The sequence below is a fragment of the Sciurus carolinensis genome, chromosome 16 (assembly GCF_902686445.1).
Source record: "Sciurus carolinensis chromosome 16, mSciCar1.2, whole genome shotgun sequence".
NCBI classification, from domain to species: domain Eukaryota; kingdom Metazoa; phylum Chordata; class Mammalia; order Rodentia; family Sciuridae; genus Sciurus; species Sciurus carolinensis.
In genome coordinates, this window is record NC_062228.1 from 12,896,698 (window position 1) to 12,921,715 (window position 25,018).

The window sequence follows — 25,018 nt, forward strand, 5'->3', positions numbered from 1 at the left end:
TCACCCCCAAAGGTCAACTTCCCATGCTCTCTCCTCCTGGGTTCCCCCTTCCCTAGCGACCTGCTTTTGATTCTCACCTTCTTCCAGGTGTCCCCCTTGCACAGGGGGAGTTCAGCTAACACTCATTAGCACATGTTAATGAGCACCAATTCATGTCTCCTCACTCTGTGGGAGGAGAAGGGAGAGGAAGGGATGATACTGTCCCTCTGAAGGTAAGGCGGGCCGCAAGGCCAGCACAGATCATCAGAGAGAATGGAAGGGAACCCCCTTCCCTGCTTGGGGAGTCCGATTTGCCCTCTGCAGGATACGCTGTCAATAGCTGCTTCTATTTTGTCTGATGTTCAGAGAATCCCTAGGTCAGAGTTAGACCTTGCTGCCTACTGAAGTAGGCAGATCCTCAGCATGTCCATTGGTGGGTGTGGTTAAGATGTGGTCTTGTAGGGTCTAGTTCTGCCACCCCATGGACAAATGTCTGAAAGTCCCAGAGCATGTCAGGCTGAGGTAGGTAACAGGGAAGGAGTGAGGTACCCAGAGGAGGGACAGACCAAGCCCCAGGGACTTGAATGCCCCTCCCCACTCCCAGAACCCTCCGTGGACCTTGCTGGTCCCAGCTCTCTTCCGGTAAAGTCTTAACTCTGCCCTTCCTCAAATCTGGACCCCCGCTTAAGGGGCTAGGGGGTGTGAAGAGTGCTGGGCACATCCTTTAATCATTTTATGTCTCAAGTTCTTCATCAGAAAAGTGGACCCGACTCTTCCTGCTGTGAAAGCCTCAGGAGAGAGGAAGCGTGAGAGACCTAGTGAACTCCAAAGTTTGCTGAACATGTGATCCAATTTATATCAGTATTATTGTGTGTCGTGATTGTTACTACTGTTATTGTTGTTGCTGCTGTTAACAATAATTGGTGGTTGTATTCAAGATGGTCAGAGAGAGAGGGAAAGCAAGAGCAACCTCTGCCCATTTCCGCTGAAATGGCTCTGGGCGTCCCTAGTCGGCGCCGGGGGTCTCAGCGCGGACTGCGGCCCCAAGGCACCAGGATGACCCGCCCCGCCACCCCCGCCGCGCCGCGCCCCAGAGCGATTCCCTGAGCGCGCGCGCCCCCTGCCGGCGGCCCGGCGCGGCGCAGCCCAAGACCGCATATAAAGGCAGCGTGGCGCGCAGCACCAGCGCGAGTGCCTGAGCCCAGCCGCGCAGAGCCACAGCGCTGTGCTGCCTGAGGTCCGAGCGGCTCGCCATGGCTGGCCCGCAGCAGCAGCCCCCTTACCTGCACCTGGCGGAGCTGACAGCATCCCAGTTCCTGGAAATCTGGAAGCACTTTGACGCAGACGGTCAGTAGAGCTCCCAACTTCTGATGCCTCTTGGCCCCCAGGGGACCTGCGGTGGAAGGGCAGGGGGCATGGGTCAGTGCGGGTAGGTGTGCATTTGCCCCCAGGGCTGCAGGGATCGGGGGCTCGAGTTTGGGAGGCATTCAGATGCTCTGGGAACAACTGTCAGTAACTTTTCCTCCCTGACCGTAGTGGACACAGAGCCCACCGCTTTTGCCTTCTCATTCTGGGCAACTTGGACCTTGCCCAGAGAGGAGGCCAGGGCAGGAAGAGCCCCATGGTTCCCCCTGACATCCCCACCACCTTTCCCTTAAAGGTAACTTCCTGCCTCCAGCTGCTTCGGCCACAGGTCTCAGAAGCCCACTCAGTTCTTCCCTCGTGTTCCCCTTCCTGAGTGCTGCTAGCCCTATCACCGTTCTGGAAGCTGGGGCAGTCTGGGCATCCTGACGGGAAAGCCTTGTCCCCTCCAGCCTGGTTGGCCAGGAGCAGCAGCGGAGGAGAATGGCACCTGAGCCTCTGAACGCCCCCCACCCCCGGCCTTCTTTTGTCCATTTTCCAGCCCCTTGGGCGTGTGGATTTCCCAACCAGAGCAGCAGTGGGTGTGTTGGAACAGGATTGGGGTGCCAACCTCCCTGTTCTCTCCTAGTGATCATCCTGGGTGCTTTTGGTGACTCCATCTCTGGATGCAGTCTTAAACACCATGGTGTGGTCTTGACGTTGACCAACCCAAAAAGTGTGGGCCAGACCAAATAGCCTTTGGAGATAATTTCCAGCACTGGAACTCCAAGCACCTATGGTGGTGAATTCAGGCACACAGGGAAGCCCCACCGTAGAGGCTTCTGATGTCGCTGGAGACTTTTGCTCCATCACTTCAAAAAAAAAAAAAAAGAGCCATCTGATTTCCCTTTCCAAGGTCCTGGCATCCAAGATGTGCTGGCATCTCAGACCCGTTGGCAGGGTGGTGGCTCAGGGTGTTTATCCTGGAATTGAGAGCAAGGGGGATGGGAAGCACTACCAGGTGGTGGCTCATTCAGTTCTTCACTCCTCCTGGCCTCACCTTGGCAGGGTGTGGAGGTGGCTAAACAGAGATCCTCTGCTCAGAGTGCTGTGGGGAGGCAGGGGTTAAGGTCTAGGGACTTAATGGGTGAAGTTTTGTTTCCTTGGAGGCAACTGAAAAAGTGGAAGCAGCGAACTGGGCATCCGGATACCTGGCTAGGACTGTGACCTGTCTGTGCATTACTGCAGGAGGTGGGTAGATTGTTCAATCTGAAAAATGGGGCTAAGGGGAGGTTGTATTTCCGTAAAACCCCCTTGGTGAAAAGAGCCATAATAGGATTGCCGGCTCAGTATTCCACATGGCTTGCACATCCCCTGAGGATGCTCCTGCCAGTTTATCTGCACCCATACTTACATGATTCAAGGAAAGTTACCAAGCGGCCAAGGTTATACCATTGGCCTCCTGCTAGATGAGTCAGCTATAAACAGAGGACTCCACAATCCTACCTTCCCCTTTCTCTTGGGGAAAATCAGTAGCCCTCTCCGTAATCATGCAAAGCCTTATGCTTATGCACAATCTGTGATATTGTACTTTTCAAAACAGTCACACCCTATTGAGTCCTGCTATGAAGCTTCTGGGCAGATTCCCCTCATGCGGATGAGAAGGCAGACAGAAGGCCTGAGCTGGGCCAGGCTGTGGAGCAAGTTAGTGGAGGTGCCGGTGCCTGGCCAGTGTTTGTTTCCCCACCCAGGTGGGGTCTGATCACCTGCTGGGGTTGAAAGAGAGATTTTTCTACCATGATAGGTAACAAGTCTCCTCCCACTTGCCCACAGAAGAGCCCCCAACCCAGCCTCGGAGGCAGTGGGCACTTCCTTTTACCCCAGAAAGGGATCAAAGGGGTCCTCAGCCAGACTGGAGCATAGCTAAATTACAGTGAGACCCAAGAGTTTGCAAAGAGTTCCCAGAGACTCTGTGCCCCTGCCCCCACCCATTCCTGTGTGAAGGGGAGATCAAAGTTGGCATCTTGCTTCCTCGCCCACCAGGGTTCCCATTGCCCTGTCTGGGTCACAGCCCTAGGGAAGTCCCAGGGTGGCACCCTGGATCTAATAGAGGCAAATAGGGTTAGGATGGCGGAGATGCAGGTTGAGGTGGGTATGGAAAAGGCACATGCAGTCAAACTGGAACTCCACTGAAGGATCCAGAAGCAGCTTTGGGGCCATCTTGCTCTGTTCCTTCACTTCTGACCTTCTCTGTGCCCATCCCTCCCCTCTTAAATACCCCAAGGCTGAGGCTACAGGTGAGCCCAACAGCTCACCAGGTCTGGCCAACTCTGGCTTCTGTTTGCAACGTAGGCTTTCTTCCCAACTCAGAGTTTTGCTGCTCATCACCTTAAAGACCTCTGGGAGGACCCTCCTTTGAAGCTCACCAGGTCCCTGGAGTGAGCTCACTGGAGCCCAGTTAATCACAGCCACCAGGGAGAGGGAGCTACCTCTGCACACCTTCTGGCCTGTCTGCTAAACAAAGATAAGACCACCTTAGGAAATAGTGGGATCCCAGGGAGAGTGGGTTTGGGAGGCACTGGCCAATTCCAAAATTCAGCCCATTCCAAAACAGAGGAAGAGACATCATTCTAGCATCCTTGCCCAGAGAGATTACTTTCAAAATTCCCATTAACTTTGTGGTGGAGCAGGTATTTGGAGAGAGATGAGCTGGGGCTCAGAGAAGCAAAGTTCCTCACGAGATCACACAGCAAAGCAGGAGGGGGCCGGGGATCTCGTTGCCTAGTCCCATATGCCACCTGCGACTCTTCCTCAGTGGTCACAAAGGCCAGGCACTGGGAGGGTTCAGATGTTATCACTTGAAGTCAACTTCAGGGGTCAGAAAGGGACAGCCAACCACCCTATGAACCAGGTGGGGCCTGGGGCCCTTCTACCTGTCACCTCCATGGTGGGTGACCCTCACATGTCTGAGGCCATTGTTCTGTTGCTTCCTGGTCATTCTTTGCCACAACACCCAGGCAGCTGAGAGTTCACATGCCCTCTCTGTGTGGTTCTGACTGACGCCACCATTCCACTGCTGATCAAGTTGTGGCTCAGAAGAGAAATGCCTTAGATCTTGCTCGCCCTCTGGGAGCAGTAGGAATGTGGGGAGGAGATGGGTTCCTTCCTAGGGGCAAGCAGACATCCACAGGACCAAGTAAGGAATCCCACTCCAGTAATCGACCCTACATGGTGAAAATAGCTATCCTACACATGCCAAATACTATATGAATGAGGGAACCTATTAACAAGTTCTTTGAAATAATGAAGATTTGGGGGGAGGGGAATCAGAAAAATAAATGATGATCATCTCTAGAGTGGAATATTATACAACCAAAAATACTAAAGTGGAGCTTTTGCGCTGGTATGGAAAGATGTCCAAGGTGTGCGTATGTGTTTTAACTACAGCAGAAGAATCATAAGTTCAAAGCCAACCTCAGCAATTTCATGAGGCCCTGAGCAATTAAATTTTTTAAAAAATGGGGATGTTGCACAGTGGCTAAGTACCCCTGGGTTAAATATCTGGTACCAAAAAAAAAAAAAAAAAAAAAAAAGCCTCTAGCAGAATACTGTCATGAGGTCAATTTATTATTAATGATGTAAGTCCACTGGAGAATAGTGGGGGGGTGGGGAGATATACCAGACAATAGTGGTTCTCCCTGAAGAGATGAGATCAAATTAAAATAAATAAATAAAATAACTTTCTAAGTTAATTTTTGTAACATTTGAAAATTTCACAAGAGGGTGTTTTCTTATACAGACAGCAAAACAATAAAGATGTAAAAAGAAAATAATTTTATGGATACCTCCCTAAAAGAATATATACATACACCTTTGCAGACTCTTGTGGGCTTTGTCCACCTCTGAGTGGCCCCAGTGAAGCAGGGGTTCTCAAAGCCACTCACAGGGACTTAGCCTGGTTCCTTAACTGCTGGGCCTCTGAGCCCCACTACACTCTAGGACTTTGAAAATTAGGAAGGATCGTGCAGGGCTAAGGAGTGATGCCCCATCTCTTCTCCTCTTCCTCCAAGCCCAGTGGTCCCAACAGAAGTGCCCTGCAGCTGGGGGGTGGCGGGGTGCATGCCTGTAATCCCAGTAGCTCAGGAGGCTGAGGTGGGAGAATCACGAGTTCAAAGCCAGCCTCAGCAACTTAGCGAGGCCCTAAGCAACTCAGTGAGACCTTGTCTCTTAAAAAAATATATAAAAAGGGACTGAGGATGTAGCTCAATGGTCAAGCACCCCTGGGTTCAACCCCTGGTACCAACAACAAAACAAAACAAAACAAAAGGTGTGTCCTGCAAACCCACACAACACCAAGGACCACCAGCCAGAACCCAGTGTCCAGGTCGGCCCTCCCAGAGTGCTGGCCACCACTCCCTTTTGTCCCTTCAAGGGGAAAGGGAAGGAAAACTAGAATAACAGCACCTCTCAGGGTGGGGAGACCTGGGTAACTGGCTTTGGAATACCAAATAAGACCCCTGAAATCCTGCCAGGGAAGGCTTGCCAAAAAGGCTTACAGACGCATGGCAGGTATTAAGTGTTTACACAGATTCTACTGTATTTTCAAGGTAATATAACCATTATTCATAATATAGTCACAGGACTAAAAACAGCTTTGCCATTAAGGTCAGTGGGCTTGGTGCTGGGAACCAAGACTAAAGTCGTCTGAGCAAGGCTTTCTTCTCACTCTGTGGTATCTCTAGACCCCTCAGCCCAGCATGACGCCAGGGTCTGAGGCTCTTTGGAAGAGCCTCCTGCCCCCACCCCCAGGGGAGCCCTGGAGCCACATCCCCTGCACCCCTTTTCCTTCACCCCCAACCTCACAACCCTTCCACTAACTGTGCCCTTTGGTGTGGGGTGTCCACAATGTGCCAGCTCTGCCCTGGGCACCCTGTGGACAATCATGGTCTTGCCTCTCAGACTATGACTGCACCAGCCAGGGGGAGGTGCTGGGTCCGGGAAGAGCTGGGGATCCCCGGGGAGGCTGCCCAGGGGACAGGTTTTCACAAACAAGACACTTCAGCCCGCCTTGCCAGGGCAGCCACCGGCCTGCTGGCGTCCCTGCCCACTCGTCTTGTTTATTCCTCTTCCATCTTTGAGGCTTTTGCTAGCTGAGCCCTTCAGGGAGGTTTCCAGGGCTCAGGAGACCCCTCCGGGAAATCTTTTCCAATACCTAGGGGGCCCGAATTAATAGAGCAGGCACAAGGCTCTTCAAGAACACAGCCTCCCGGCGCAGCCCGGCTGGCGTGGCTCCTGGCAGATTGCATCAGATGCCCTCCTCTCGGAGCCAGCCCCATCTGGGGCCTCCGGCTCCAGCCCTCTCCCCCTCCACTTTGGCTTTCTGCTGTCTCCCCTCTCACCCAGTCTGCCCCATCCTTCCGGCCTCCTCCATGTCTGGGACTCAACCCAGCATTCTGCTGCCCACTGTCCACAGGTTCAGGGGACCCACCCCAGTTCTGGAGTCATGGTCCAGAAGTAGCAGAGCCTAGGAATAGACTGAAATCCAAGCATCCAAACATTCATCCCATAGCTGGTGCCCTGGGACTTGTTCTTCCAGGAGCCGCTGGGAGATAGGGGTGGGTGTGTGCATGTGTGTGCGTGCGCGCATGCACCCGCACACACACATGCACATATATGTGATTAACAGAGAGAAAAATCCAGACAAATACAGACATGGACAGAGGTTATGGCTAAGCTGAACAGAAAGCAAATAGGTTAGTCTGGGTTTTCTGCTAGTCCAGTGACCAAACTCCTTTCCCCTCCAAGTTTCCTTTATGAAGTGGGATTGTTGATGTTTACCTGACAGGGTTGTGAAGACCAGGTGAGTGGGAAGGAGAACTCTTTACTACTGGTGTGTACTAGGCAAAGTAATACTAATATTGGGAGTCAATTTCTTGCCCTAAGGGGTGGGATTCAACTATTCCAAAGAATGCTCAGGCTGGAAGTTATAGGGATATTAGTATTTTATAGGGATATTAGCTTTTCAATAAATTTTAACTGACTGTCTGTAAAGACATCCAACAAGCGACCTGACCTCAGAGGCACTTTCTGATGTAGGTTGACTAGAAGTACAAACTGTGTAACTTACCTCCTCCCACCTCTCTACCCTACTACACATTATGGGGTACTTAGCAGACTGATGAACTGGAAGACAGTGGTTACAACAGCCACGCCACTGGCTCTCAAATCTAACACACAGGAGGGCTTATTAAAATACAGGTCTCAGGGCCACAGCCCCCAGAGAGATTCAGTAGGTCATGGGTGGGACCTAATGATTGGCATTTCTCACAAACTCTCAAGTGACCCCATGTTGATGCTCAGTACAATTTGAGAACTACAGACATCTCAGATGTTAGCATGTTAAAGAATCACCTGAACCAGGTGATAAAACAGATTACTGAACATCACTGCTCAGGGGAGAGGAGTCCAATTCAGAAGCATCGGGAAGGGCCTTGGGCTCTACCTTTCTAACTGGCTTCCAGGTAATTCTGATGTTACTGGTCCACAGACCACACTTGAACAGCAAGCTCTTAGGCATTATTCTAAAGTGATCGAATTAGAATCTTCATTTTAATAAGGTCCCCAGGTAATTTTCTGCACCTTACAGGTGAGGCCCTGCTGCTCCACAGGAGTTCTTAACCTTAACTGCACGTGAGAATCACCCCGAGAGCTTGGAAAACACCCCCACACCACCAATTAAGTCAGAAGGCCTGGGGAGGGGCAGGCAATGGTGTGCTGTAAACCCTTCCCAGGTGATTCCAGTAACCAGCCTGGACTGAGAACTGGTACTCTGATAAAAGCAATACTGGTGGAAGCCCCCGGGCTGAAGGGTTTTCAGAGGGCTATAAGAGGAGAGGGTATAAAACCACAACTTGGGTTCAAGCAAGATTTTACAGTTTCTAGAATGCTTTCACCACGTTATGTTGTATGGCTCTCACGATTACTCTGTGAAGTAGAGAGGACATGAGTAGTTACTCCCACTCTGAAGAAACCGAGGCTCAGAGCAGCTGACTTGCTGAACGTGGATAGGCATAGAGCTGGTGGCAGAATTAGACTTCCCACTCAGGAACCTCTTACCTGTTCAACTCTTAGAAAGTCTGCGTATACAAACGTCAGGGAGAAACAAGCAAACTTTTATGGGGTGGAGCATCCTCTGGTCAAGGTTTGCCAAAGTCAAGAAGTGTCGTCTCCCTCTAAATTTGGGGAAACTGAGGCACGTGGTGGTGAAGAATGGAAGCAAGAGGTAGGCTCAGAAAGGATGCAGGCTCCCAGGCTCCCACCCTGCCCCCTCGCCCTCCTGTTCACAGGATGCGGTGTGATAAGGAGGTTAGGAGTGTTGGTTACTATGGTAACCACATTCTTATCAATGCTCATCTTTGTGAGATTTGCTTGGTGGCCAGTAACCCAAACCCCCTGTAAGAGGGTCACAGAAAAACCAAACCACCTACCCCATGCTTAAGTCCTCCCTAAGAGGATGTCGGCCTCTCCTCTACTCCAGCCTCCCACAGCAGGGCCTCCGAGGAGATGGATGGGCGTGGCTTTGAGGGAAGTCAGACCAGGAAGACCTTTTTACGGCTATGGTGGGGAACGCCTCTTCCGGGCCCTGCCTACCTGCCTACCACTCTCAGCTTCTCAACCTGTCTTCAGGGGCTTGTCTGCCGTCTAAAGCCTGGTAGAGCTCCCAAGCCCCGGCAGCAAGCAGAACTGCTGTTCAGTTCAAAACACGAAGGCTTGTTGTGCTAAACCGCATTTCCATCCCTTGGCGGGGCACACGGAAGCGGGGTGCGGGGGTCCCAGCTTGGAGCCAGGGACTCGCCTGGAACCTCCTGCTGCAGGGGCTTCCTTCTTCCATGCCACCATCCCAGCCAGTCCCTGGTCCCCTCACCTGCCTCTAACTTCACTCCTCGCCTTTCCTTCCCTCTTCCCCGGGCCTGGGGCTTCTCAGGGAGGTCTGCACTGCCCCCCCGCCCCAGCAGCCCTGGAAGTCACCTCCGTGACATCACCAGCCTTCACTGCACTCCCCACTCTCTCAGGCACCACGTGTACATTCCTTTCCTTGCTGAGGGTCGGCCCTTCCCCCACCCCACCCAATCAGAAACGAGCTTCAGGATGTCGAGCGTGCTCACCTTTGCACCAGCAGCACCTAGCATATGGCCTGCACAAAAGGCGTGCCCAATAGATGCTTAGCAAGGATCCAATGAGTCAGGGAAGCCCCAGTCAGGAATCAGGACACTTCAGTTCTGGTTCTGCCTCACTGTGTGATCCTGAGCAAGTTGCTTACCTTCTCTGTGCCTCAGTTTCTTCAGTCAACAGGAAGATGCTGTCAGGGCTACCCCTGTGCATCGCCATGGTCCCCACGGCAACCTGCACAGCCCATACACATAGTCAGGCCTCAAATTGTCTGCTTGAAGCAAAGAAGAGGCCAAAGGTGCTCTGAAAAATGAAAGACTTTGATCCATACCAGGGGTCGTTGACATTCAGAGGTGTCCCGGGGCATGATGCGGCACTGGCTGGTTGAGTTCCTTGAGGTCGTTAAACCACCTCCCGGCCTTCAAATGAGATAGTAAAAATAAATGCTTATTGTATCGTAAGTTGTGACAAGGTCCAGGAAGCCCCCGAGGAGAAGGTGACTTCTTTCGGTCTGTGGCTTTTTGCTTTTCTCCTTTGGGATGGAATTGGTCAGCAGAACCTGCTCTACATCCTTCTCACCCTGCAAATCTTCACAGCCTCAAGCAAGCAGCCCAAGGCCAAGACCTTCCCAGAACCAGACGCTGGCTGAGACTCCTGCCCACCAGGGCAATGACTGGAGGCATTTTTGAGGCTCACGTTGGGCCAGCACTTTAGGTATACTGTTATTATGATCCTGCTACATCTTCACAGCAGCCATATGAGGGAAACACTGTCATGATCCCCATTTTATAGGTGAAGAAACTGAGGCTTAGAGAGGTGATACCCACAGCCTGGGTGTGATAGAGGTAGGAGAAGAACCAGGGGCCTTGCCAGGAAGGGCCAGGAACTTTGCCAACCCCTGACATAGTAGGTGAATGGGGCTGGAGAGGAAATGGCAGAGCATCAAGTGTTAAGAGGTGGCTGGAAGGAACTGGAAGGAGGGGCAGCCCCACAGAGCAGCATGACGCATTTTGTCGGCTCTGAAGAACGCCTCCAGATACACTCCCAAAACAGACAGGCACACCCTCACCCACATGTGCGCCTGGCTCAGGGTCCAAGCCCTGTGGCCTCTGCTTCATTGAACCGTGACACATGCTCATGGTGCCGGCTCCAAGCCCCCTGCACCTCCTACTGCAGCCTCAGGCTTCCGGAAACAGCAGATGGACCCAGAGCCCAGCTCAGCTTCCTACCTCCCTGTGTGACTCTGCACAGTCTTGGAGGCAAGGACAGGACTTGGCCCTCTCAGTCCAGAGGAAGCTGCACCCAAGCAACGGGAGAAAGGCCTGGTCACTGCAGCAAGTGACCAAGGAGACAAAAGTGACTTCCTCCTCCAACCCAGCACATCATCCACTGGATGGCTGCCCCTTTGCTGAGAAAGCCCCTCTCCCTGCCCTTCCTCTCTCCCTCCCCAACTCTAGCAGGACTCACAGACCATTAGGCACCACGCGCTGTGAAATGCCTACTCCCCCAAGAAGTTTGTCAGAAGAAAGACGACTACCCAGTCCTAACTGGGGACTTAGGTCTTTCCCTCCACACACTGAAATCACCTCTTTTCCCTGCAGACAAAAATGCATAATTCATCTCATGTGATTCTCTCCATACCGTGTTCATTGTGCATTTTCACTAGAGGGTGCCTCTGTTGATTATTTGGGATTTAAGTTCTCGGGTGCACTAGGAAGAGAGGCTGGGCTGAACCTCCCGCCCCACCCAGAGGCCAGGGCAAATGCCCCTTCTTGGGTTATTTGTTTGTTCCGTCTGTAATTCCAGTCGCTCTTGAAGAAGCCCACCACCCGTCTCTGTTCAAGCTGAACCTCGTCCACGGGAACCTTGCTCACAGGCTTTAGATCAGATTTGGAACTTGACTTAGTCCAGTGGTTTCCTAAATTTGCTGCACAGGAAAAATCATCTAGGAGTTTAAAAAAAAAAAATCACAATGCTTAGTTCACACCCCAGCCAATTACATCAGAATGTCTGAAGGTGCGAGTCATATTTTTTAAAAGATCCCCAGGAGATTCCAATCTGCAGTAAAGCCTGGGAAGCCCTGTTTTAGCCCTGTCTGATTTCCCTTCCCCAGAAGCCTCCACCCCAACACAGCGCACTGACCGTCGTCATGGCCCCTGGTGCCTGGGCCATCTGGGCTCAGGTGTAGGAGCCGGCAGGACCTGTCACCTCTTGCAATCTCTGGCAGACCAGGCTTTGACCCCGCCACCTCGTTCTAATCAGTTCACTTCTTCCTCAGGTTCAGTCCCATCTTGCACACAGGTTCTGGTAATTGAATTCTAACAACACCAACGTTTTTGCACACTCCTAATGGACTGTGTGATTTACACACAAAATCCCATTTTGTGATGATAATCCATTCTGCCGATGAGACGGGTTCAATAATTTTCTTTCACCGTGTCCTTCCGTAGTCAAGTCTGAGGACTGCCGTCACACAGTGCCACAAACTAGATGACCTACACCAGAGAAATATATCCTGTCACTGTTCTGGACTCTGCAGATCTGAAGTTGAGGCGTGTGTCTGCAGGCTGGTTCCTGCTCGAGGCTCTGAGGGAGAGCCGTTCGTTCCAAGTGTCCCCCAGCTTCTGAGCTGTTGGCAATCTGCTACTTTTCTTGGCTTATAGACACAGCATTTGAATCTCTGTCTCCATCTTCACTTGATCCTCTTCCCTGTGTCTGTGTCTTTACCTGGCCTTCTTATAAGGACACCCGTCACTGGGCTTAGGGCCCACCCTAACCCAGTGTGGTCGCATGATAATTAATGACATCTGCAAAGAGCCTACTTTCAAATAAGGTCACATTCTGAGATTCCAGGTAAACATGGATTCTGGGAGAATACCTTTCGACCCCATATACCTTTCCAACTCCAGGGACCCAACTTCTGCCTCTGACCAGGGCCTGCCACCTGCTGACAAACCCCGATGCAGATGGCTGACTTCCACCACCGAGCCAGCTAGTGCTTGCCCTGAAGGTTATGGACTGAGTGGACAATTCCCAGTCTCTCTCCACCTCTGCCAGCTTGGGCCAGATGCTAGTTTCTCCAGTTCTCCAGCTGCTGACTGAATATCCCAAGGAACCCTGTCAATCTCAGCATGGAAATGCCCTGAGGGCAAGACCCATATCCCTAACACTGCTGGCTAAGACACCTGTTGGGGGATGGTGGGGAGAAGTTCTACGGAAGCCCCAGCTTTCCCACCCCACTCCTGTTGCACCAACCCCCCCCCTTTAGTCTTACTATTTAGCTGAAGGTACTTATTATTTTTTCTTTTTTCTATCTTTACAGGAAATGGATATATTGAAGGTAAAGAGCTAGAAAATTTTTTCCAAGAGTTGGAGAAGGCAAGAAAAGGCTCTGGCATGGTAAGCCCAGCCCCTTTCCTGTCATTTCAGGTTGTCGGTGTCCTGACATGACATGACCTGCTCCATTGTGTGAGCATGGTCTGCTCCATTGTGCATCCACTCAGCAGGACTGGGGTCTCTGGCCTTGACACTTCAAGTTTTTCTTTTATCTGTAAGGATAAGAAGAAAAATTAAAAACACTCCCTAAGAGTACTTTATCTGCATATCTTAGATGTCTGGGATTAAGGGGTGACCATAAGGGATCCAGGGTTGGTAACCTCCCCAAAACTACACAGCTGTATTTCTGTGTATGCATGTAGAGTGTAAACTTTTTTTTCCTAGGGAGAGAATCCACAGCCTTCCTAAGATGCTTCAGAGGGGTAAGGACTTGAGACTGGATGCTCAGGGGACCAGGGTCTGCAGCCTAGATCAGAGTTTCTCAGTCTCATCACTATTGACATTTGGAGCTAGTTTTGTTGTGGGGTGGGGGCGTCCTGTGTGTTGTGGGATGTCCAGCAGCATGCCTGGGCCTACCCAGAAGATTCCAGTAGCGCCCTCCTTCAAATTCCCCTAGGTGGGGACAGAATGGTCCTCAGTAGAGAACCACCCTTGTAGACCAACAGAGTCTGGGACCCTCGGCAAGGACCTGGAGGGAAATGGAGGATTGTTCTGAAGCAGTTCTAGCTAGCCTCGTGTGTGAAGGGGTCACAGACTTCTGAACCTGAGCACAGAGACTCCAGAGCACAGCCTGGCCTTTAGTCAAAGCAATGCCATTGCTGTGGGAAGGGCCTGTGATGTTGGAAAGCTAAGGAGATCGGAACCAGCCTCTTGTGATTCCCATGACTGGTTCTGGAATGTAGGGAGCCCACTCCCTCCCACCAGCTGCTTCAGGTCCTTTGAGGGTCTTTCTCCTCTCCCCTCTTCCATGTCTGTTGGACTATCCACTGCTTATTCACAACTCTTCAGGAAGCAGTTGGCAGGTGAGTCACAAGTCACCCAGGAACTCCTGGTTCAAGGCTCGGCAGAGCACCCCAGTGAGAAGGGCAAAACTGTGGGCTTAGAGGATTGGGGATGATTCATGGGCTGGTGTATCAACAGTTCCCTCAATGACCCTTGTTACTACAATAATGAAGCCTGGATTACAGAAGTTGGGGCTTCAAAACTGACTCAGATCATGGACTAGGCAGAGGAATGTGTTTTAAGGGAACGTTTCAAATCTGAAATCCTTCTCTTAGTCATTCCCTTCCTCAGAAGGCACTGGGGTGATTTTCAAGTCTGTCAACAACAATCCCAATTGCTATTAACCCACAACTGAGTCGCAGAGCAGTTTGTTAAATGGTAGAAAGAATATTGGCCTTCGAAGCAGGAGCCCTGAGTTCAAATTCTGGCTGTACTTAACTGGTTGACCTTGAGAGATGTCATTTCACCTTAGAGTGTAAGAAGGAGAGTCCACTAACCTGAAAGGGCATGGTAAAACTTAAGTCATTTGACCACATTTGTGATAAATGCCTGACATCACACCATGCACAGGTGCAAATGTGAATAAAGAAATATTGACCAACAAAAAAGATTGGCAAATTGAAACCAGTTCCAAAGGTAAAAGGTGGTAGAAGGGATTTAGGAAAGACCCTTGGAATGGGTATAATCTCCCTTTGCCCAGTCCTAGGAAGCACACAACCCAGGAAATCATCAGCTAAGTGAAGCAAAGGCATCAGGTGCCCTGGGGCTTCATTGCTGATAGTGATGAGGAAGAGCTCCTTCGTGCAAATAATCCACAGCATCCCAAACCAGGGGAAGAGGTGAGAGCTTCAGGACAGCCTTCATTTAAGACCGGAAGTAATGGGCTAAAGGAACTTAAGTTGTTTTTCTATAGTCAGAATAATTGAATGGACAATTTAAATTGTCCTTCACCATGTAATGACTTCTCATATTCCACCTAGCATAAAACCAGAGTAAGAAATATTGTAGAATTGCTAGTTAGTCTTTAAAGAAAGAAATGAACAATGAACTATTTGGGGGGCACTGGTATAACTAAGGTCCTATTACAAGTTGCCTCAGTAAAATGTTGGAGCCTCCAAAAGTATAGGAATATATGTTCAACATCATTAGCAATTAGGGAAATGAAAATCAAAACTGCACTTGGATTTCATGTCATACCAGTCAGAATGGCAACCATCAAGAATACAAGTGATATTAAATGCTGGAGAGGAGGTAGAGGAAAAGGAACAATTCACACTGTTGGTGAGATTGTAAATTAGTACAAGCACTATGGAAATCAGTGTGGAGGTTCCTCAGAAGACTAGGCATGGAACAACATATGACCATATCACTCCTTGCTATGCAGCCTAAAGAATTAAAGCCATCTTACTACAGGGATACATGCACACCTATGTTTATAGCAGCACAATTCACAATAGTCAAACTATGGAACCATTCATCAACGGATGATGGATGAAGAAAATGTCACACACACACACACACACACACACACACACACACACACAAACAATGAAGTTTGATTCAGTCATAAAGAAAGTGAAATTATGTCATTTTCAGGAAAATGGATGGAACTTGAGGCCATTATGTTTAAAGAAAAAAAAAAAAAAGCCAAACTCAGAAGATCAGTAGAATAGAGGAAAGGGACCAGAGGTTGAGAGGTAGGGAGGGAGGGGGTAAGTGCTGGGAGTGACATTGGCCAAACTGTACTGTCATGTCATGTGCATATGCAAACAATAAATCCCGTCATTATGTACAACTACAATGCACCAATAAAAATGTGGAAAAATAAAATAAAAAATGTTGGGGCCTCAGTGCTCACATCTGAATAATGGGAAAACGACTAAGTCCTTCTGATGGAGTTGTGGTTTAATCCATTTTGAAGGCAGCGAGGCATATTTGATTACATGGTACAGAGCATGCCCACATGTCCCCTCCCACTTTGAGAATTACATAACTGGCCTTGAATAAAAGATGACTTGGTTGGGAGGGATGGTGACAAGGAAAGGGTCACGGCCCTGATCCCTCAGAGCACTGGCTCCTCCAGCAGCTCACAGAGCGATTCCTACCCTGCTGCACTGAGATTCACGACACCCACGCGAGGTGGCCACAGAGTCAGCCCCCTTCCTCTTTCCACAGATGTCAAAGAGTGACAACTTTGGGGAGAAGATGAAGGAGTTCATGCAGAAGTATGACAAGAACTCAGATGGGAAAATCGAGATGGCGGAGGTGAGTGCCCGTCCTGGCGAAGAACTGTGTGGAAGGCCTGAGTGACCCCTGTGCCGCTCCCGGGCATGTGCATCCTGCTGGGGACCTCAATGAGGGGGTGGCCCTAACAATATCCACCCCCAGTGCTCGGGACTCACCAAAGAGAACAGAGGGTATCCCCCCAGGGAAAGAGGAACAGTGACCTAAGGTAGGGGTGGAGACTTTAACGTGTGCTGGGACCTGGATCCTCAGGGTCAGTGCACCAATGTGGACAGGAAACTGAAGACACGTGGACAGGAAAGCTCATCCAAAGGCACGACTATGAAAGATTTATATAGATACTTAATCCACACATAGAGGACTTACATATATAAGCATAATTTATATATTATGTATAATTTGTACATACATATGTATGCTTACATTCATATATGTGTACCTATGTACACACATATGCTTACATACAAACATGTATCAAATACTCTGGTGACCAGTGTGCTGTTCGTGGTCAAGGGGTCAGGCGTGATCATGGTGGCATGTGAATGAGGGTACAGCTCCTCCCAGGTAAACTGTTTCAGGTGCTGCTTTAGGCCCGGTGCCTTTGAAGCCAAGTCTGAGACAGCCATTCAAGTGCGGTTGCAGAAGAACTCTTAAGAGAAGGGAAGAAAGGGCGTCAGGAAAGGGCAGGGGGCGACTAAGCCCCAGGTGGTGTCTGCCGGAACCGGCCCAGCCTACCCTCATGGGGAACTCTGGAGTGTGGCTTGTGCCACAGAGTGGAGGCCACTGTGTTGGTCAGTGGGTGGAAGCTCTTTCTGGGGATTGAAGAGCCCAGGAACCTCCCTGGTGGGGCAGCTCTGGTTTGGCTAAGGGCAGCTCTCCTGCAGGGGGCAGCTAGGAGCTGTGAGCGATCAAATTTCAGGGCCACGGAGGGATGGTGCTGCAGCCCAAAGAGGATGAGGAGGAGCACCAGGAATAGCTGCTGTAGAGGCCCATGCTGCAGGGGGAGGATCCTCAGTCACAAGGACTTAAACCAGGAGTCAGCAGACTGTCTGTAAAGAACACAAATCATTGTAAGTGTTTTAGGGTTTGTAGGCCATGCATCCTTTGTCCAGAACTCTCCTAGTCTCCCATGCTGCAGATACCTGGGCATGGTTATGTACCAGTGAATCTTTACAAACAAGTCTTGGGCCATAGTTTACTGACTCCTAGTTTAAGCCAAGAGAGGCTCCTCATGAGAAAGGCCACTGGCAGGCTTGGTGCTAGGTGAAGGAGGCCAGGCCTCCAGCTCTGCTTCTCTGCAGTTCCCTTGGTTCTGCTCTCTGCCTCCAAAACTCCTTCCGGGTAGCAAGATGGCTGCAGCAGTTCCAGGTACCACATCTAGATACCACCGTGTCCAGCAGAGAGGGCCCCTCTTAGGTGCAAGGAAGCCCTTCCCAGTCCCCTCAGTAGTCCTCCCCTCACATTTTATTGGTCAGAACTGGGTCACATGCCGACCCATGAGCCAATCACAGGCAAGGGGAATGGAATTAATCACATTTATCTAACTTAGATGATTTGCTAGTGGACAGAGAAGCAGAAGGGGGAAGGCCAGTTGGTGGGCAGCCATCAGTGTTTGCTGCATGAACGTACTTGCAATTTTTGAGAATCAAACGGTTGAGGTATTATTTTACATACTGTAAGAAATCCCATGAAAACCACGCCGGACATGGGAAATCACATAAGGGAGTTTATTAAGCAAACAGAGTGTCTCCCTGCAGGGTAAGAGAGGAAAAGAGAAAGGAAAGAGAAAGGCCGTGTGCTAGAGAGAGTGGAAAAGTGAGGAGGAGAAAGAAAGTGAGTCAGGGGGAGAGAAAGCAAGAGAAAAGATGGCGGGGTAGCTACCGTGAAGCAGTTGAATTCCGCTGGGCTAACAGGGACCAATAACAGAGAAGGATACTTGCAAGCTGACTGATGAACCAATAGCTAGCTACGATGTTCACAGACTGACAGTAGTTGGGAGGCGGGGAAATGGCTGCAGCGGAAAGGGCGGGGAGAGCAGCTTTCAGACTGACAAGGTAGGTGTGATGCAACAGAAAGGGCGGGAAGAAGCTTTGTATTACACATACAACAAATTGCACCCATTTAGAGCATAAAAATTCTTGAGTTTAGATCTTGAGTTTAGACTATGAAATCATCATCACAATGGATCAAGAGACACTCATTCTGTCACCCCCAAATGTTCCTCCTACCTAAAGCAGGCCATCTCACCCCAGGCAATCACCAATCTACCTAGATTAGTTTGCATTCTTTAGAGTTTTGTATACGTGGAATCATCTACTGAGTATTCTTTTTTGAGTTTGGGTGCTTGTCTTCATTCATTCCTTCTTTCAGGTACTGGAGACTGAAGCCAGGGATGCCTTACCACTGAGATACGTCCCCAGTCCTTTTTATTTTTTGAGACAGGCTCTCACTAAGTTGCTGAGGCTGGCCGTAAACTTGCAATCCTCCTACATAACTGGGGTTACAGGCGTACACTACTGCACAGGCTCTGGGTGCTAGCTTGTTATCACTTCCTGTCTGTTCCAGAAGCACTTCTCAGAACAACCTTCTTCCCCTTTGAAGGGCTGTCAGCCCCTGTTCTCCAGGAAGGCAGCAAAAATGTGGCCTCCACACTGCCCCTCCACTGGTCCCTTCCACCCTTCCTATGGTAAAGTCTACTTCACTCCCTGAGGTCCCTCTTTAATGTCGGTGTTGCTCTCTCTGTGTGTCTCCAGCTGGCGCAGATCCTGCCAACCGAAGAGAATTTCCTTCTGTGCTTCAGGCAGCACGTGGGCTCCAGCGCTGAGTTTATGGAGGTGAGACCTTCTCCCCGTGCACTGGGACCAGCCTTCCTCCTGGGTTCAAAGCCAGGCCCACATTCATGCCCAGGGGTGGTCCCTGGGAGATGCTAAAGGCCTTAGAACTCTGCTACTCAGGGTGTGGTGTGTGGCCTGGCCCCGCAGCATCAGTACCACCTGGGTGCCTGTCAGAGGGACAGACTCCCTGCCCCGCTGAATCAGAACTGACATTTTTAATAAGATTGCCTGGGTGGCATGTGCCTATGAAAGTTTGGGGATCAAGATGAAAGTTTGGGTCAAAGACAATTGGGCATGCTGTGTCCCTGCATCTCCCCTTTGGGGATTTGTGGTGGCATTTGCAAATGACATGGGAAACTGCAGTGAAGACTCTTGGCTCCAGCTCCTCCCAACACCACTAACATTCCTGTCCCATGAAGTCAGAGTTCCAAGGAGCAGGTTTGGGAAGGATAGACTTAGGTGCTGGTCTAAAACTGGAAAACCCCAGTGAGAACTCCAGTTTCCAGGGTCTTCTGGATTTGATCTTTGACTGCAGTCTGGGCTTGAGCATCCCCCTTAAAAATGGGTAATGCCCTTTACAATAAGAATTCTTTGTTATCTTCACATCCACACTTTTGACATCAAAACTCAGATGTCTTTTGAATAATGTTTAATGGATAGATTGAACCATATAACATTACTGATATTGAACTGGGTTTATTTTTGACATGCAAAAATTGGAAGTTCTGGATGGGTCAATCCATATTACTAATCCTGATATCCAGCAAATTACCAATAATTTTTTTTTTTTTTTTTTTTGCTATTTTTCTGGGACTCTGCACCCAAGCCATTCAGAGAGTATGTCTCTCAGAGTGAAACCTAACCCGTACCCACCATGAAAACTATGTGCCCTGATGCTTAATGACGGCCTTCAACACGACTCAGTGGCCATTCACTAGGTTAAATCCATCCCCAGTCACCAGTAACCCCCTCCCCATGTGTGGGCAGAGCCAGTCCAGAAACCCACACAGGGGTGCCCTCTCCTCAAGGATACAAAGTCAGTTAGAAAGGACCAATTATCAGGGTGGAAGAGTCATTTTTTAAGAGCAGTTTGCCTAAGCATCAGATATGGGTTTAATTTTATGGTGCTTTAAAGGATTTTCTCCAGTTTTTCTGAGATGGAAAGATTCCATAAGCTGGTAATTGACATTCTGGATTCTGTCTTGGTTGTTCTCTTGACTTTCTGGGGGAGAAGTATAACTTATTCTTGTAATTTTGGGGGGGTGCTCTTTTTATGAGTGTTCATTTTTCTGTTCACAGAAAAATGTGTCTGAGCACTCCTTTCCCTGTAAAGAAGGAGACAAAAATTGACCTCTTCATCTGTGGTCTGGATAGGGATGAAGATAGCTTTCAGGGGGCAGAGATGCTTACAGAGGAACAAAGAGCATCTCTCTCTCTCTCTCTCAAAATTAGCATTTTCTCTCTGTGTGGTTGGCATGATTCCATATTCTTACACGCTTTTATCCTCCTAAACCCCAGCATAACTGTAGAACAAGCACCCTCCACCACCGCACCTCCTGAGACCCCACCCTCCTATGGTACCAGCCCCTTCTGGGGTATCCATTCCTTCTGTTTTTATCAGTCAGAAGCATGAAATGATCCCTCCAGAGTTCTGAAAGTCTTGTGCTCAGCACCACATTTTGACTTCTAATTTTAGGGACACCTCAGGACTTCTTTGAGATTTTTACAAAGCCTGGTTTCTTGAACTCTTTTCCTCGAATGAGAAGAGAATAAGGACACCTTGATAGATGGGCATGGCATGCTGGTGGGGAAGAGGAGAGTGAGAGCCCAGAGCCAGCTGCAGTGGGGGTGGGCCCAGGGAGGAGGGTCAGGCCTGCTGACAGGATCAATCAGAAAAGCAGCCTGTGGAGGATTGGGGTCCCCGCAGGTTACCTGCCTTTTCAGCATCTTGGAGAGTGTCTGCCTCATTTCTCAGTCGAGACTCCACTTGAGAGCTGGATTCTAATGCTCTAAAGACCTGCAGGTGGTTGGTGAAGTCATACTTGGAAGCCCGCACATCTCTCTTAGTGCCTTCTCAAGGGTGGGTTGTCTGGGCACAGGCAGGCATGTTTTGGTGGAATATAAGGTATTTTTTCTCCGGAGAAAAAAACATTTGCCTCATCAAATACCATCTACCAAAGTTGTCTACAGTATATCGACTCTTTTGCTGGAATTTGTCTCATAACTTTGAAAAATCAGGACCAAATTTCCTGAGCCCTGGTGCTAATGCACCATGAAAATCACACTGCCATGTTTGATGTAAAAGAAATAAATTATCCATGAACTCGAACACTCCAGTTAACATGGGGAGCGTGTGTGGAGAAATGGGGGAAGCCAGAGACAAAATTCAGGGAACAGGATTGGTGCTTGCTGGCTGTCAGAAAACCAAGTCCAGCTGGTGTTCGGTGTGCAGTTTGGAGCCAACGGGGGATAAAAGGAAGAAAAGTCAAGAGAACAAAACTTGAGAGAAAATCTAAGAAATAAGAAATCCAAGGCACCAAAATAATCCCAAGATTCAGGGGAACAGAGCTCTCTGACCTCTTTGCCAGACATGAGTAGCAGCCTCTCCTGCCCTGCACCCCCACCCCAAGGCATTCACACTCATCTCCACCAGAGAGAGGACTTGGGGAAAAGGCTGGGGTTTCCCCACATTTGCATACAGGACTGTATTTTCATAGGATATTGTATTAGTCATCTATTGCTGTGTAACAAATTTCCCCCCAAACTTAGCAGCCTTAAATAAACATTTATTATATCACAGTTTCTATGGTTGGGAATTTAGGGACAACTTAGCTGGGTGGCTCTGACCCGGAGTCACTCACAAACTCCTGGTCAGGATGTCAGCTGTGCTGCTGTCTCCTGAAGACTTGACTGGGGTTAGGAAATATGGCGTCTCCACAGTGGTTCTCTCACATGACTGTTGGCCAGAGGCCTCAGTTCCTTTCTGGCTGTTGACAGAAGGCTTGGTTACTTACTGCATGGGCCTTTCTGTAGTGCTGAATGTCCTCATGACACAGCAGCTGGCTTCCTCCAGAGCAAGTGACCCAAGAGCGAGAGAGAAGGAAGCCACCATACCTACCTTTTATGGCCTATTCTCAGAAGACATACACTCTCATCTCTGCCATATTCTATTCATTAGAGGTGAGTCACTAAGTCAAGTCCACATCCAGAGGAAAAGAATTAGGTTCTACCTTTGGAAGGGAGGTGAAGAACTTGTGAACATCTTAAAAACTATGGCAACTATATTTGTTTCTCCTGTGTAATGTCTGCTCCTGCTCCAGTGGACAGAACAGAGGAGGTGGTCAATCCCATGTTGCCCACCGAAACTGCCACCTCTCTGAAGAATACAGTTTCTGTGCTTAGAAAACTGTGCCCTGGTTCCAATATACGCACCAAATTGGGACTCAGATCAGAACCCACAATCAGTATGGGATGGGATCCACCCAGAGAGGCAACTGATTGGGTAGGCATTTGTCACGCGCCCACTTGTGGAGATGAGGTCAATCTCCCTGAACCATATGGATTGATAGGTGGTTTCCTATTTTAAAAGGATGGTTTGTTTTGTTTTTATCAGAAGGTAGGGGAGTGACTTTAGTAATACAAAAGAAACGGGTTACCAATTCTGCTTCACCATCAGACACGGCTGCCGTGTGGTGGAGGGATGGAGGAGGGAGCATAGCAAAGAGTAACCTAAGCCCGTTCCTTCTCCTTCTGGGGGGTTCTTCTCCTTCCCTCTAGCCCTCACCTGGTATGAGAAGCCTTCAGAGCAGAAAAATGATACCCCATATTCCCAGAACAAAACTAAGATCCACTAGATCCCCATTCTAGCCCTGGTAGAAACTACTTGGTTTAACTCCTTAGAAAACATCAACACTGGTTACACATTGATCCAGAAAAAGATCCAGGCCTGCATTAAGTTAGAGAAGGGTGGCCTTGTTCAAGCCATTTTCCTCCTTCTCTGTGTGAACTTGACCAAGACACTTCCCCTCATTTCTTTCTCTGTAACTGGGCTAGACCATCCCCATGTCCCCATTCTGCTCTAATATTCTTCAGTAAGACTCTGCCTGGTCCATTAAGGAGAATGGAAGGAGGCATGCAGATTTTGCTACATCTTTATGAACAGGCTGACATTCCTCTTGCAGGCTTGGCGGAAGTATGACACAGATAGAAGTGGCTACATCGAAGCCAATGAGCTCAAGGTAGGATGAGCCCTGGGGAAGGTATGGAGGCTGTGGAGAATGAGACAGAGGCCAAGTGACCATGGGTTTAAGGAACCTGGAAAGGGAGGATACGTTGGATGAGGAGCTTGGATTCATGGTATGCTTAGGAATACTCAAGCCTGGCACTGGATTGTTGGACTTGTTCAGAGAAGCCCTGTAAATTCAGTAATGTGGAGCTGCAGGGCCACAGAGTTCAACCAACCGTACTCCTCTGCACCCCAGGGCCTAGGACAAGCATCCTGAGGCAATTTCAGAAGATTGACCTTCTGGCTTGCACATCCACCCCCAAATTCCTATTCCTATTGCATGAGAAAAGGCTATAGCCAGAAGCCACCTAAGGTCTTTAAGTTCACTGCACAGGTGTTAAGGGTTTAGGAAATTATGAGGGACATAAGCTACATAACTGGTAGACCTCAAAAAGCAATGGCAACTGTCTGAATGAACACATAAGTAAATGAATGAGGGACTGAATGAGTGAGTCAAGCTCTGACGAGGCCTTCTCTGTTCCAGGGATTCCTGTCAGACCTGCTGAAGAAGGCCAACCGGCCATACGATGAACCCAAGCTCCAGGAATACACCCAAACCATAGTGAGTGAATAGGAGGGTCCCTCCTCCCAGGGGTGCAGGCCACTGGGGTCCTGGTGTGTAGGGTCTTTGCTGATTCTTCCAGCCTGGGTGAAGCAACTCATAGTGGCAGTTGGCAACAGGGATGTGAGTTCATGGCCCCACATATCCTTCAAGGTCCCTACTAAGCTGAGTCCTGGGCCAGTGTGAGCTGGTGGGGTGAAGGCAGGGGGAGTCTGTTTCCCTGGCAAGCTCTGCAGCCCAGGAGAGGATAAACCTAGAGAGGCTGGGCCTTTGTGCTGGCCTGCGATGCCGCCACCAACCCTCTTCCTGAGAAGGGGAGAGAAGAGCAGGAACCAAGGCCCTGCTGTCTCATCCAGTGACTGATGGAGACTGTGTTGGTCCCTGGCCTCCAGGTGACCTGAGAGGAGGCCTGAGCACACTCAGTCTTCCTCCTTTTCCCCTTAAGCGGACAGAGGTGGCAGGTCAAGGCCCCATGTGAGAGAAGGTCAAAGCAAATAACACCCACACCTCTTTCTGTCCCCAACAGCTACGGATGTTTGACTTGAATGGGGATGGCAAACTGGGCCTCTCCGAAATGTCCCGGTAAGTGCCTGCCCTCACCTTGGGTATCATCTTGAATAAGACTCCTGTTCTTCCACTCCCATTGCCAAGAAGAGTGGGTGGGGAAAGTGGCAGGTCTGGGTGTCAAGAAGCCCAAGACAAAGCCAAAACTCACTTTGTCCCTCTCCTGCTCTCATTTTCCACCAACCCCTAATTACAAAGTGCTCAGAGACGATTTCCACTGCTGCACTTGCAGCCCCAACAGCCCCCAGCTGCATGGATGACCCTTCCCTGTGCTCCATCTCCTAATCTCTGCTCTGACATTTTCTTTGCAGACTCTTGCCTGTCCAGGAAAACTTTCTGCTTAAGTTTCAGGTAAAAGAGTCACTTTGCTTTTCTTCCTTTCCTCCCTTTCCCTCACCTCTCTGAGCTCCGGGGCCTCCCACCCTCCTTTGCCCCAATCCACTGCCCACCTCACACCTCACCTACATGCTCATGTTCACACCCTCCAGCACTTTGGCTTCTGTCTTTAATACCTTGGTCCTTACAGGGCATGAAGCTGACCTCAGAGGAGTTCAACGCCATCTTCACATTCTATGACAAGGTGAGAGAAGCAAGTCCACACAGGAAGAAAAGCAGGACCCTGCCCCCCGGAAGCCCTGGCCAGGAGGGCTCAACTTCATCTGTGGGAAGAGATCAGCTCTCCAGAGGGGCACTGGGCCATGC

General features: G+C 49.8%; 1 protein-coding gene across 1 annotated transcript in view; it reads left to right on the top strand.

Moving 5' to 3' along the window:
• The first annotated feature begins 1,179 nt into the window (after window positions 1–1,179).
• Window positions 1,180–25,018, top strand: part of Calb2 (calbindin 2) — a 28,205-nt gene continuing 4,366 nt past the window's right edge. The window contains exons 1-9 of the mRNA XM_047529365.1: window positions 1,180–1,326; window positions 12,812–12,888; window positions 16,003–16,092; window positions 18,825–18,905; window positions 23,087–23,143; window positions 23,675–23,752; window positions 24,279–24,334; window positions 24,628–24,667; window positions 24,843–24,896. Coding sequence (XP_047385321.1) covers window positions 1,233–1,326; window positions 12,812–12,888; window positions 16,003–16,092; window positions 18,825–18,905; window positions 23,087–23,143; window positions 23,675–23,752; window positions 24,279–24,334; window positions 24,628–24,667; window positions 24,843–24,896 — 627 coding nt within the window. The 5' untranslated portion in view covers window positions 1,180–1,232. The remainder of the gene's footprint in view (window positions 1,327–12,811; window positions 12,889–16,002; window positions 16,093–18,824; window positions 18,906–23,086; window positions 23,144–23,674; window positions 23,753–24,278; window positions 24,335–24,627; window positions 24,668–24,842; window positions 24,897–25,018) is intronic.